Source organism: Chionomys nivalis, chromosome 8 (assembly GCF_950005125.1).
Source record: "Chionomys nivalis chromosome 8, mChiNiv1.1, whole genome shotgun sequence".
NCBI classification, from domain to species: domain Eukaryota; kingdom Metazoa; phylum Chordata; class Mammalia; order Rodentia; family Cricetidae; genus Chionomys; species Chionomys nivalis.
This window is the reverse complement of record NC_080093.1, coordinates 17,777,817-17,792,165: the sequence shown is the minus strand read 5'-3', so window position 1 is coordinate 17,792,165 and position 14,349 is coordinate 17,777,817. Positions and strand designations below refer to the sequence as shown.

At 41.0% G+C, this 14,349-nt stretch overlaps 1 protein-coding gene across 3 annotated transcripts in view; it reads right to left on the bottom strand.

The window, feature by feature from the left end:
- The window catches only part of Hpse2 (heparanase 2 (inactive)), a 611,174-nt gene that overhangs the window by 19,514 nt on the left and 577,311 nt on the right, over positions 1-14,349 (bottom strand). For all 3 annotated transcript variants that reach the window (XM_057778995.1, XM_057778996.1, XM_057778997.1), the window contains one exon: positions 5,222-5,367. In XM_057778995.1, the coding sequence (XP_057634978.1) occupies positions 5,222-5,367 (146 nt within the window). The remainder of the gene's footprint in view (positions 1-5,221; positions 5,368-14,349) is intronic.

The window sequence follows — 14,349 nt, the reverse complement described above, 5'->3', positions numbered from 1 at the left end:
AGAGAAGAAAATGGGATTGTGATGTTGTATTTTATAATCTTGTTCATACTGAAGCACAATAGACTTTCATTTGCCCAGTGGCCACTTCCAGTTTTCTAAACGAGTCACCATTTTAGAATCCTTTTAGCCCAGAGCCGGGCGTGCAGAACCGCGGGAGACCGTATGCTGACATGCAAGGGGCCTTTCCGTGTGTATCAGCAAAGCTATAATGATTTTCCTCTCAGTAGGAAAAAGCCCTTGTTTCTAAGAGGTCTCTTGGGGCCCCATCTGGATGGGTTAATGAGAGGAAACAGAGAAAAATGACCCAGCTCAGCCTTCAAAAGAGAAGCTCAGAGAAATTCTAAGACAACTTTGCCCAGAGGAAAACATTGCTTGCAGACATGGAACCCCTGATCCCTGCCTGGGTCACTAGTCTTCGCTCCTAAAGAGGCCAACTGAGAGTCGAGCAGTCAAGGGCAAGGTCAGCAGGACAACCTGGGAGCTTTAAAGTACAGATTTCGGGGTGCTGTTCCTTTAGGCTCCAGACCCGGGAATCTGTATGAAAAACTTGCCAAGTTATTTGGCTGATGAGTTGAGTTCGGGAACTACTAACTTAGAACACAACATGAAGGTTATGAGAAGGACTCCCAGAATATCCTCCTGGCTGTGTATCAGATGCTCTTCCCCTTACATCTGTAGGAAGGTACACTATTGTTTTCAAGGAGGTCTGCAACTATGTTCTTATAAATCATTAAATGGCTCCCCTATGCAGTCCTTCTTGCTCCATTCCATTCTATTCCCCTGCAGCATGCAAATGAACTTCTGAAGTCACATGACTCAGGAGAGACCGTCAATTGATTTGAGCAGACTTGTGTGACCAGAGCTCTGAAGAAGGACGTTGGCAGCCTGTGTGGGTAGTGACCACCACCGAAGAACATCAGCCCGTTTCTAGAGGTGGGATTTCAGCTTAGTTTAGCTATCTACAAAATGGATGAAGACAGCATTAACTACAGGTACTTTGGGCTTCAGAATGTGAGCAAAAGAGGCATGAGTGGCTATTGATTTAGCCAGACCACAGTAAACCCTTTTGCAAGCTACTATAAACAAAAGTTTTAAAGGCCAGCCGTGGAGGAGGGGAAAAGCACAGGCTTGCATTTATGAGTTTCTCCTTGGCAGGCTGGGGCAGATGTGCCCTTGGAGACTACGGGAAGAAGGGTGGAACGTGAGGAACTGGTGGCTTGGAGGGAGACCTGAAATCACAGCATTGCTGTAGGGAAAGCTGTCTTTCCAAGCTGCTTGGCAATGGTTTGATTTCTATGTACATAGTTCTCCTGGGAAAGATAAACCAGCCCAGCCCAGGAAACTGATTGAACAGGTTCTCAGAGAACTCATGCACTTCCTTAGGTAGGAACTGCTAATGAAGACTGCTCTGACCACACATCACCCTACTTGGTCAATGGGCAAGGGCATGAAGCAGAGGCCTTTTGACTTCACAGACACGTTCTTGGGTTGGGACTCCTACATCAACCTGGAGTACCATGGTGAGAATTCAGATTCTGAGGAATGCATATTCTCATCCCGAAGGAGTAAGAATTCTGTTAGAAAAGTGGCGTTTGGGGGCTTGGTCAGCTTGCCATTTTTAATGCCCGATGTCTAGTTCTGGTGGTTTTTGGTTATCTTGGTGAATGCCCCTTTCTGGAAAGAAGCTGTTTCGGTGGAATGTCTACCCTGCTCTGTGCCTCCTTGTGGTGAGACATTTTCACCAGCAGCCAAGCCATGTATCTGGAGTTCATCTTTCCTGGCTGTTCTTTTCCTGCCTGACATCTTCTCTCTGTTGCCATGGGAGGAGGAGGAAGTGAGTCAGAGGAGGGATGTTAGAACGGGAAGATCCTGGATGTAAGAGGTGGGAGATGTCAGATGGGAGGTGTGTCTTGAGTTCCAGATAGAAAACAGTCATGTTCTAGAAACATCTCCAGTGAAGCAGGGCATCTGGGAAAAGGAAGGGAGGATGATGCACTTGAGTCATTGATCATTCCCAGCGAAAGTTAATGTGCTTGAAAATTCAGTTGCTCCATTGTCTCCAAATCTAATTCAAAGGTTTGGGGTTTGGTAAAAGTCAGGCCCTGTTTTGCCAAACATTTTTCCCCTTAATTTCAAAGCCCCTGTGTATTTTAAGGGAAATTTAATCCACATGTTTCTGATTCATTTACACTTAACTCATCAAAATATTGTTTTGTAAGAGTCATTTGATGTCCAAGAAGCCTCAGGAACCTTTTTTATGAGCCTTTAAAAAAACTTCTTCTGAAAAACAGGAAGTCTTGTTTTGCCAATAATAAATGAATTTGAACCCCAAAAGGCTCAATTTTGCTTTAGCATTCACTAGGTTCCAGTTGGTTCTGAGTGTGGTTGAGGACCTCATCCACCACATCCTTACATTGTCTTGGCCATAGAGAATGGCCATGGAACATTCTGACTGTCAGCACTTGATGGTGGGAAGTTCTGGCAGCACTCTGTAACTGTTAACTTCAGAGGACAGAGGCACTGACCAGGGCTGGTGTGAAAACCTAACCTCTTCTAAATCAGTTTTAGAAGATCAAGCTCTGCTAGGTCAGAAATAATCCACAATGCACGAGAGCCATGGAGGGGTCTGAGTAGGTGAAAGATGATTATCAGGAGATATAAAAGAGATGTCTATAGTCAGTGGAACACAAGCTAAGCGCTAAGAGCCCTTACAAATGAGAAGTTCCTCAACACAAATGCTGTTATTTTCATATAGGTGATACCACAGAGCCTTCAGGATTTAAGATTACGTGAATGAGTGTAAGCATTAGTAAGCTTATATTTCTCACCTAGCTCCTGCTTTGATCCAGGATATTTATTTCAGATAATCAAAGCTGATTAGTATGAAGCTAATATGTCCATTATGAGGTGATTCTGTGATTTTATCTGTGGCCACAGCTAAACTGAGTGAGTTAGTCAGTGGTGCTGCTCCCAACCGATGAAGATGCGCCGCCCAGGCAGGACACACGGCTTCTCAGAGAAGGGAGCGGATGCCTCTCCTCTCTCTGTGCCTTGCTATCTGAATGCCTGACAGCTTTTTTGCAAGGAGGAGACCTGCAAACTCAGCTGGCCCAAAGCATCCATTCTTTGGGTTTGGTGGAATGAAAAAGACCTTTAACTGGTTTATGAAAGTCTTTATTTTTTTTTTTTCTTTCTTTCTGGTTTTTCGAGACAGGGTTTCTCTGTGGTTTTGGAGCCTGTCCTGGAACTAGCTCTTGTAGACCAGGCTGGTCTCGAACTCACAGAGATCCGCCTGCCTCTGCCTCCCGAGTGCTGGGATTAAAGGCGTGCGCCACCACCGCCCGGCAAGTCTTCTTTATTTGAAGGAAGAGGAGAGCTTATTTTAACAGTAGCCTGGTGGAACCCCTTCCTTTCAAAAGGTTCTGATTGACTTCCCATAGAAAGTTGGGGACAGCTGAGGTGAAGAGGGATTCAAATCAAGATTAGTTTTACTGCCTTGTTGGAGGCCTCCTGATAGTGAATGGTAGAATTCTGAGCCACTTTATTATGCTCCCTCTCTGGCTGATACGATACACAGGGCAAGAACTATAATAAACCACCAGGAACACACGGCTCCTGGTTTCTGTCTTCTCCCATCCATTCATCTGTACATCAAACACTTACAAGACCTTCATGCCTGTCACTGTATCAGACACGAAGACCATAAATAGGATCATTGGCCCCAAGCCCATGATACCCTCAGGATATAAGTGAGACCTTCTCATGAGAATATCCAAGAATACCAGTGTGAGCCCTGGGATGGGCCTCCATGGGGAGCCTTCAGCCCACATAGGTATTACTGTTCTATTCCTGGATACAGACCTACCATTACAAAAGACTGGTGTGTTTTCCAGTAGTGACAGAAGGTGCCAAGAGCAATTTTTCTCTCTTGAGGCTGGGGGTCCACCTTTTGGGTGGTTGCCTCAGGGCCTGTCATAGACAACGAATACAATGTTGCCTTGTGTGAGGATCAGATAATTCCAGGCAAGGCCATAAAGCAGTCAGTCACTGTCAGGTATGGGACCCAGCTTCCTGCTGAGCCAAAGGGCTGTTGAAAGCTTCTGGCCTGTGCCCAGGACAGCCTCCCCTTCCTACAATAGGCACTTGTATCTACAGGGAAGACAACCGGACCCTGGCGCCCACCTCTGCTCCGAGTGAGTCTTTGAAAGCATTTTATCACGGGGAACTAACAGGCTTTGCTTCTGTCTCATCAAGGACAGAGATGGAGCATCTGGTGTAACCCGACCCCAGCAGCTCTTTGTGCTTTCCTCCCTTGATCAGCCCTGATAGGCCCTGGGTGGAGGTCTGACTGGAGACAGGAGGCAGTCCCTTCCCCCAGGTTTGCTCTGCAGTGAGAGAAAGAATTCTCCTTTCCAAGGTATCCTCCTCTGCCCTACACAGGAAGTGATGTAAGACATTGTTGACCAGATGGGCTTTGGTTTTAGATCCATTTAAAATTTTTTCTCTTATGGTCTTCATGTTTTAAACTTAAAAAAAAAAAAAAACAACAACAAAATAAAACAAACAAAAAAACCTGCCAAACTTTGCTGGTAATTAGCTTTCTGTTTTAAAGAGAACTGGGATGATACACAGTCCTTTCTATCAAAGAGAGAAGGATCAGCTCAAAGCACCGCTGGGTTATTATGCATCCAGAGCCCCGTCCTTCAAAAGGAAGTCTGCATTTCACAGTCCTCTAACACCTGAAATAGCTGAGATCTCTGAAATATGGGAAATGGCACTCATTTAGTTGCAGAGACCTCGTGGGATACTAGTCTAAGCCAGGTGCGTTTGCAATGGAGACACAGGCCACATTTTCTTAAACTCTGTGGTGGGTCAGAGGATCAGATTTGGCCCCTTGTCTTGGCTCAGGCTTAGACACACACAAATCTCTGTGGGCATGGTATCAACTGGCACAGATAAAGTGCCCAATAAAAATTTGTTGCATGAGTAAGAGAGTGAACAAATAGATGCATCGTGTAAGCCTTGCTGAGTAAATCCTGTCAGGAGAAGGGCACACTTGACACAAAGGCTGCAGAGAGAATGGTGACCACAGGGGCAGTTTCCAGCTAAGATCTGTGAACCAAGGTGAACTTTGAATGCTCCAATGGCACGACATTCAGTCGAAGAGGAGACGCAGCCCATTGAATGGCCTTCCTCTTTCCCTGTTGGTGGGAAGACTTACTTGTGGTGGTTTGTGCAGTGAGCATAGATCCGTAGTTTGTCTCGGATGACTCTTCCTGGTCGCGGCTTCCGCTGGAGCCCAGCTACATGCACTGCCAGGACTTTGGGGCCAATCAGACGCTTGTAAAGGAGAGAAAGCCAGTAGTCCTGCGGAGAACAGAGAGGTGGAGAGTCAGGGAGACAACTCTCATTAAGGTGCACTGAGTAAACACGAAAAAACACAGGCCGGAAACTACTTCCTTCCAGGACAGTATGGTTACCCTCACCGGAGCTGGCTGCGGGCTGATAATGAAGGCAGCACTTCCCAACACGACCTCTTTATTCACTAAGTGGGCAAGGGTTAGCTGGAGTGGACTCAGCAGCGTATGAATATAGGAATCAAGTTCTTCACAAATGGAGTAACCAGTTGGGGTGGGGGACTTACACCCCCAACTCTACTTTCTGTGGCTGCGCTCTCATGCTGGTTCGTGGTTTCGGTGAAACTGCAGAATGGGAAATTTGTAATCCTTAGGATTGTCACCAATATGAGACTATAAAATAGCATTCTCCAAATATTGGCACTGAGGACGATTGCACAGAGGGAGATATGGGGAGGGAGACCAAGGTTCTCCAGAAGGAGCCAGGTTGAGGTCTCCATTCCAGAGCCAGAAAGACAAACAGAGAAATGCTTGCGCACAGTTATAATTCCTGGCCATTTTCAATATTCTAAATAAAAGAATGTTCCTAAATTGAAAAGAATGTATAACCAATTAATAAATGGCCCACTCTGTAGCCAACACCGTGTTTGAGGGCACAGAATTCTGCCTATCATCATCTTAATTTTGGTTGCATTTGCTGTTAGGACAAGTTGTATTTGTTTTTGATACAACATAAAACTGGTATTTGTATTGTGTAAACTCTTAACACTGACTGTTGCTTTCTGAACACAGTGTTTATAACTCACCCATATAAAGCCCCACTATAAATCCTGGAATTCGGGGCACACTCCATAGTGCCTTCACTGTGTCATCTTTCCATGCAGAAGTCTCCTCTGTGTGTGTGTGTGTGTGTGTGTGTGTGTGTGTGAGCACGCGCGCATGTGCATGTGTGTTTAAACTGTGTGTTCATCTATAATATCTGTGGCCTAAAAATGTCTGGTAAATTTTACAAATTAGAACACATTTCTCAAAGAATCTTTGTCATCAGCACAGCTCCACATCCGCCCTGACAGCAGGCTTTAAGACCTGCCCAACAGTTTAACTTAATTAGTTTTAAGTGGCTTTAGGTTGGCTATTAAATAAAGTCTCCTAGTACTTAAAATGCAAATATTTGATAATTTTTAATTAGACAGGATAGAAAAAGTCATTGCTTTAATTTTCTCTTACTTGATTATAATTTTTATGTGTTTTATTCAAGATCTATCATGTTCCAAGAAGATTTCCACTGGTTCCTATCTAATTTATAATATGTTTAAAAATAATAAAAGTTTAGTAAGCTGTTGGCTACTAATCACTTGGTATGATATAATCTCTATTCTGGTTGGAAATCTTTTATTTTATCAATATGAAAATGGGTTCAGAAAGCTCAAAGGTATACGTGAGGTTACAAAACTGGTCAGAGATAGCCCACAAAAGAAAATCAGGGTTTATTTTCCTCAACACTGGTGTAATACTTCACTCACTCTGAAGCCCAGGAAGTCACTTGTGGACAAGGAAGCTTGCAAGCAAAATTTCTGTGGACATGGAATCTGGAAGTGTGCCTTACTGTCAGTGCCGAGAGTGGCTATGATTTAACCTGTGATTCCTGCATCCTCAGAGCATTTAGAATAAAAGAAAGGAGAGCACAACACACCCATTTCTCCAATTCTAACAAAATCTGTTCCTCGGAGGTGGGTGGTCCTTGGACCTCCCACAGGGCAGAGAAACCTGCTTGCTCTTTGGGCTGAGGAGGAAGGAAGACTTGATTGGGGGAGGGGGAGGGAATGGGAGGTGGTGGCGGGGAAGAGGCAGAAATCTTTAATAATTAAATTAATTAATTAATAAAAAAAATCAGCAAGAAAAAAAAATTACTTCATTCCAATGTCTTATCACAAACACTTGCTTTTTTTTTTTTTCCCCGAGACAGGGTTTCTCTGTAGCTATGGAGCCTGGCCTGGAACTAGCTCTTGTAGACCAGGCTGGCCTCGAACTCACAAAGATCCGCCTGTCTCTGCCTCCCGAGTGCTGGGATTAAAGGTGTGCGCCACCACCGCCCAACGCCTTTTTTTTTTTTTTTTTTAAAGAAAATCGAAAAAGCTAAATAGGTTTGCTTTCAATTTCTCATTTAGGCATAGCTATGGTCTTTGTGTCACAGCAATTTCTAAGTAAGGTTAGGCATATCTGTAGCAAAACAATTAACATTTACTAATAGTATTATGTTTAATTACTGTTTAATCTCAAAATGTATATAAAGACAAAAACCATATTTCAGAAAGATTAACCTAAGTATTCTTCATCTGTGTTAAATGATAATTTAAGTTTAAACCCACACCAAGACTTCCTAACATGAAGCAGTCTTTTGTGTTGTGGGGAAGCTAAATGTGACACCATCCCTAAGACTCCGAGATACTGGCCGAGGCTCTGAGGAGTTTGTGGTGGAGAGACAAAAGATGATGAAGCTCATTTCTAATGACACAGCCTTTTCTTCAGCTTTTCTGACTGTGGCAAATCCACATAAAAACTTGTATTTCAACCACTTAGAAATGCATAGCTCAGCAGGTAGACACATTCATAATGTTTATAGAACTATGATCACTGTCTGTCTCCACAACTGAAACCCGGACCCATTAAACTTTAACTCTTTCCCTCAGTCTCCTGGTGATCACTATTCTGTTTTCTGTGCCTCTTGGTGTCGGACAATTCTGTATTCTGTCAATTACGATTTAAATAAATGCTGATTGGTCAGTAGCCAGGCAGGAAGTATAGGCAGGACAACCGGACAGGAAGTAGAGGCGGGTCAGTGAGAACAGGAGAATTCTGGGAAGAAGCCCATTCCTCTGCAGTCCTGTCCAGACACCGAAGAAGGAAGATGTAGCCTGCCCTACAGAAAAAGGTACCAAGTCATGTGGCTAACACAGATAAAAATAATGGGCTAATGTAAGTTATAAGAGTTAAGAAGAAGCCTGAGCTAATGGGGCAATCAGTTTACAACTTATGGAGACTTCTGTGTGATTTTCTTTGGGGCTAACAACTGTGGGAACTGGGCAGGACAGAAACCCTGACAACAAGCAGGCCCTCATGTTACAGCCTCTCATATAAGTGAATATACAGTATTTTTTCTTCGGATGACTGGTTTATTTCATTAAGCATAATACCAAGAAGGCTCATCAATGTTGTACATATTGGAATTTCCATTCATTCTAAGGCTTAATAATGTTCCATCCTATGTACATATCATCTTTGATTTAATTTGTGGACTCCTATGTGGTCTATCTTGAAAAATGTCCCATGTGTAAAGAGAGTAATGTGTCTGCTGCTGTTGGGTAGACTTCTATTTGACCTATTTGATCTATTGTGGTTTTAGGCCTCTGCTTCCTTATTGACCTTCTCTTTGGATGTCCTCTCCATCACTAAAGTCTTCTGCTGTAACTGTAGACTTTTCTGTTTCTCCTTTCAGTTCTGCCACCTCCCCCGCCCCCATACTTTTATGGTCTGTTATGTAGCGTGTGGATGTTTATAATAGTTGAATCTTGATGTACTGAAAATTTTATTTTCTTTGTTCCTTGTAAGCTTTTTATATTTAAGGTCAATTTTATCTAGTATTATTATAGCCACCTCTTAGCCACCTTTACTACTCTTGGTTATTCTTGAATAGATTTATCTTTTTACAGCCTTTTAATCTGTTTGTACCTTTGTATCTAAAGCCATTCTCTTATGGGAAGCATGTTTATTTTGTAAAATCTTTTCTGTCAACTTATTTCTTTTAACATCAGAGTTTAATTTTCTTATATCCAAAGTAATTTTTGATAGGAATGGACATATTCCTGTCATTTTGCTGTTTATTTTCTATATACCTTATAGCTTTCTGTCCCTAATTTCTTGCATTACTATTTTTCTTCGTTTCCAGCTGCTTTGTTTTTCATAGCAAAAGAAATTTAAATTCCTTTCTTATTGTCTTTTATAATACCACGGTGATTACATTTGACAATCTAATGAAACACTAATTTGTACTTAGATTAACTTTAATGGCATATAAAAATTCTGTACTTTTCTCAGTAGTAAATGTCACAGCTACACTTTTATATACCATAAGCCTAAGACATACCAATGAGTCCAATGAGTTTTTTTAAATATACTAATCTCTTAAATTATATAGCAGCAAATTATAGGCTACCAATCCAAATTATAATAATCCATGTCTTAATCAGTATTAAAATGTATTAGTCTCTTAAATCATATAAAAATAAAAAGCAGTTACAAAGTATTGTTATAATAACACTCATTTTTTATCTCAGTTTAGCATGAATTCATTCCTGTGACTACCAGTTCTTGACTGGTATGCTTTCAGTCCAAGCTGTATAGTGTAATTTCTTTGAGCCTGTCTTATGGGCTAGACAGCGATAAAATCCCCCCCCCCTTTTTTTCTCCCCCCCCCCTTTTTTAGACAGAGTTTCTCTGTGTAGCTTTTGAGCCTGTCCTGGAACTCACTCTGTAGATCAGGCTAGCCTCAAACTCACAGGAATCTGCCTGATTCTGACTCTGCCTCCCAAGTGCTGGGATTAAAGGTGTGTGCCACCACTGCCTGGCCATTTTCTCTTACTTTTGAAAGGAAGTTTTGATAAATATGAGGCTTGTCATTGGGTAGATTCCCTTTCTTTTAGTGCTCTGATGATCTCACCCCACTAACTTCTGGACCTCAAGGTTCTGAGAAGTCTGCTGGCAATCGTGCTGAGGAATTTCTACTGCGGAATGAGTTGTCTCTCTCTATTGCTTTCAGCATTCTTTTCTGGATTTCAAAAGTTTGATTAGGATATAGATTCATCTTTTGGACTTAATATAAGTTCTTGAAGTTTTATATTCATGTCTTTCATCAAATTTAGGCAGTTTGAATCCATTATTTTGTTGAATATGTTCTTAGCGCCTTTCTCTTTCTCCTAGAACTTTCACGAGTAGTATTTGGTCTCTATTAATCTTCAGTCTGATTTTCTTCTTGCTCTTCATCACTGTTTATTTCCAGCATCAGATCTTAGGCCCACTGATGGTTCACTCAAACCTGCCTTTGAACCTCCTCACCTCCTGTATCATTCCAATCATTGTGCTTTTTAGCTCCGGAATTTCTTCCTGCTCTCCCTTTAGGCTTTCTATTTGCTAATACTTCTTCTATTTTGTTCACCGATCTAGATTTTGACTTTCTCAAGATCATCTTCTAGGATCTTTAAGATAGAGTATTTATTAGAATTCCATCAGGTCGTCTTCAGGGACAGTTTCTATTGAGTTGCTTTTTAAATGCTTGTACTTTACTGTCTCTTTTATGCCTTGTGATTTTTGTTTCTGTTTCAAACTTGACATTTGAATCTAACAATGTGGCAACTTCTAGAAATTGCATTTTCTCGTTCCCATTACACTTTGCTAGTGTTTGTTGTTTAAGTTGTTTTAGGCTGTGTCTGTGCCAAGGCCCACTGCATATGTAAACGTGTGGTTTTGTCAGCCCCCACCCCAGCCCCTTAGGCCTTTCCTGGTTTTGTGTTGTATCTAGTTACTTTAAAATGTTTATGTCTTTACTATCTGGCTCCCAAAAATGGAAAAGAAAAAAAGATGAAGGATGTAAATTAAAAGGTCCTGGCCTTTAAATTGCCAGTAGCCATCTCTGCTGGGAGGGAGTGGCTGGCAGCAACGGGACAACAGTAGGTGCTTGGTTCTTTGTGTCTGTGATCAGGACTAAGCAGTCATCAGGATGGAGGTCACTGACATTCTGATGACAGGGCCTTTCGAGCTCACTTGGCTCTTGGGAGCTGACCTGTAAGCAGCTCCAGTACTGTGCACAGCTGCCTACTGTAGGGCGGAGGGCTGAATTGTCAGTCATTTCTGAACTAAAAGCCGAAATTTATAAAGACTAGCTGAGCTTTAACACTCAAGACTTCTACTTGAATCTGTAAGTGTTCAGGTTGCCAAGATGGTTACCTCAGTCAGATTCTGCTGGTGCACTTGCTACCTAGGCAGGGAAACATATTCTTGTCATTACCTATGATGTCATCTTCCCAGATTCCTTTGAAGCCCATCTTTTAGTAGTAGTAAAAGAATTTTCTGATGTGTCCCATCTGTGGTTCACAGGTCACATATAGCCTAGTGTAGCTATAAATGTGGTCCAAATCAAAACTGTAGATTTACATAACAAACTATGAGACTATTTTGTGTGAACTTTGTAGATAACAATGTTGTGTTGCAAAGTCAAAAGGCTAGACATGCCTATGAGTTTAATTGTATAAGGTACCAACATTCTTGTCAAATCTGTAGTTTGTTTTTTATAATTTTTATGACTGGTTTTAAATGGAGAGTTTCAAGGACTATATAGAAAATAATAACAATATTTTCTTTATTGAAAATCATTTGGTATATGGCACAACTTTATTTTTAAGAATATAATAATTATAGAGTCATACAGTGAATAACTTACCCATTATTTCATTCCGGTCCTGCATGCCTAATGTTTTCTGACCACTGTTCTATATTCTAGCTTGGAGCCTGGTAGAGCAAGTCCTCCTAGCCCATTCTCCTGGACTGTATTTGTTCATAGTGGGACTTGGCTCAGACAGAGACGTTTCAGGATTAGATTATCCAATACCTAAACAAAATCTGTTGAGACTTTGGAATTATAATAAATTTATAACTCAAAAGAGGAGAGTTTCATTTTATGATAATAAAATTTTTAATCCATAACTATAACAGGGACTAACAAACAATTGGGTAGGGTCTCTCTCTCTCTCTCTCTGCTCTCAAGATGAAGAAGTTGTTCACAATTACTGAATTTTTTCAATTAGGTTATTTCTATCTTTTATAATAAAAATCTTTATTGGGAAAAACATAAAAAAATTTTAGGCTCAGAGCATGAAATCAGAAAATATTTTTCAGAGTGCACTAGTAAAGATTTGGTGGTAAGCATAATAATAAAGAGAATTCAGTGTTAAGCCTCAAACTTGCTCTGTTGGCAGATTCATTGATTTTCCATTTGTAAAGACGACACTTTCAGAGTGCCTCTAGATTCCTTCTCCCTGTCTATCCATTTGATGCTCTGTTTGTGAAGCATCTCTTCACTTCCACTCCCAAAAGAGCACATCGCTGCAAAAGCCTTTGTTTTCCCTCCCAGCCCAATTCAAGGGCGTCGCGTCCTGGGAAAGTGTGTCCTAGGCAACAGCTATGGACTTCTCAACACTGAGGGCTACTATTTGCTTTTCACTTTTAAAAGTTTAAGTTCACTGCAAGCTCACAGTTTAAAGGTCTGTATAAGTGTGTAATGAGACGGTATTACTACATATGTACATATGCAATAGATAAAGGTCTGTATAATGAGATGGTATTACTACTACATATGTACATATGCAATAGACAAAGGTCCATATACATGTATAACGAGATGGTATTACTACATATGTACATATGCAATAGATAAAGGTCCATATATATGTATAACGAGATGGTATTACTACATATGTACATATGCAATAGATAAAGGTCTGTACATGTGTAATGAGACGGTATTACTACATATGTACATACGCAACAGACTGAGAAACATGGAGTGGTTCTCTTGGATAGGATGGGAAGACCCAAGGATACAGGATAGTGGGGTAACTCAGGCTGATGGGAGCTACTACTGCTTTAGTTCTAGTTGGATGTGGACTCATAATTACGTTTGTATTGTTTTCTCTTAAAAGTAGCATGTAGGCACAGTCTTTGTATGTGGTAAATAATATATACAACACAACAAATAACATCTCATGACTGGTTTGCTATTAGTGATTTCTTTAGATAGATAACATCATGGACTCACCTAGAGGCTGCCATCTCTGAATTGTTTTGCTGCCATGAGATGAGTTACAGTGATTATTTCTTAGCCTATCATCTCTCTTGGGAGGATGGAAGACCAAGATTGGCATGACAGTCGAGGGTAGAAACTTTCATCAGGAGCCATTTTCAGGCTGCCTTTTCACTCTTGCTTTTCCTTTTCCCCCTATCTAACTTACCTCGTAAAAAATGAAACATTCAATCTCTCTCCCTTCTCTCCCCTTCCTCTTCAGCCTTCTGGCCTTATCTTTCCCCTGTGAAAACCGCTGTTCCACAGGATCAAGTGTTTTCTCTTCCCCCTTTTTTCCTCCCCGCTTATCTTTCTTTTCTCTCTTTTAAAAATATGAATATATTCTATTTATAAATCACAATAAATGTGTACAAGTGTAATGACTCTAGATAATTTTTAAGGGAATGACATGAAAATGTAGAATATATCTGTATCTCAAAGAGAATAAACAGCAATACATACATTTATAACAACAGTAACTACAAAGACATTGGATGAAAGAACACTGCAGAAGTTTTCAGACAGTAAGAGTCATTAATGGGAAAAGAAAATTCTATGACCTTTTATGTCAACAGTGAGAAATTTCCAAAGGAAGGAATGCATTACAGCTTCCAAGGGACAAAGAAAGACACAGCATTCTTTAAATGTATCAGGCATGAGAAGTCGAAGAGAAACAGTGTCCATTTATTAGTTGGAGAGGGAAAACTAATAGCAGGTGACAATAAAATGACAGGGGCTTTAAATCTTTCCTTTTCATTCGGCATTTGTCAAAAAGTCAATTGTTGTCTGAAAGGTAGACAAGGAAGTGTATGGAATGAGCTGAACCAAAACAAATAGGAAAAGAAAAACTAACAGAGGACGGTAGAATTTACTAGATTAACTGCTGAGCTGCATGGTCCTGGAACAACCAAACCATTTCCTCCAGTCCAGTGCCTGTGGGAGGTGCTGAAATTCAACTGTGGAATGCCCACTGTGTTTAAGGCTCTGGATCAGTACCTTGGGATATGGCTGAAGTTTAGAATCTATTAAGAAAGTCCTTAATCCAGTGAGTTGGGCAATTTATTAATGGCCAGATTTGATAAAGATGCAAGAATAGAGCAG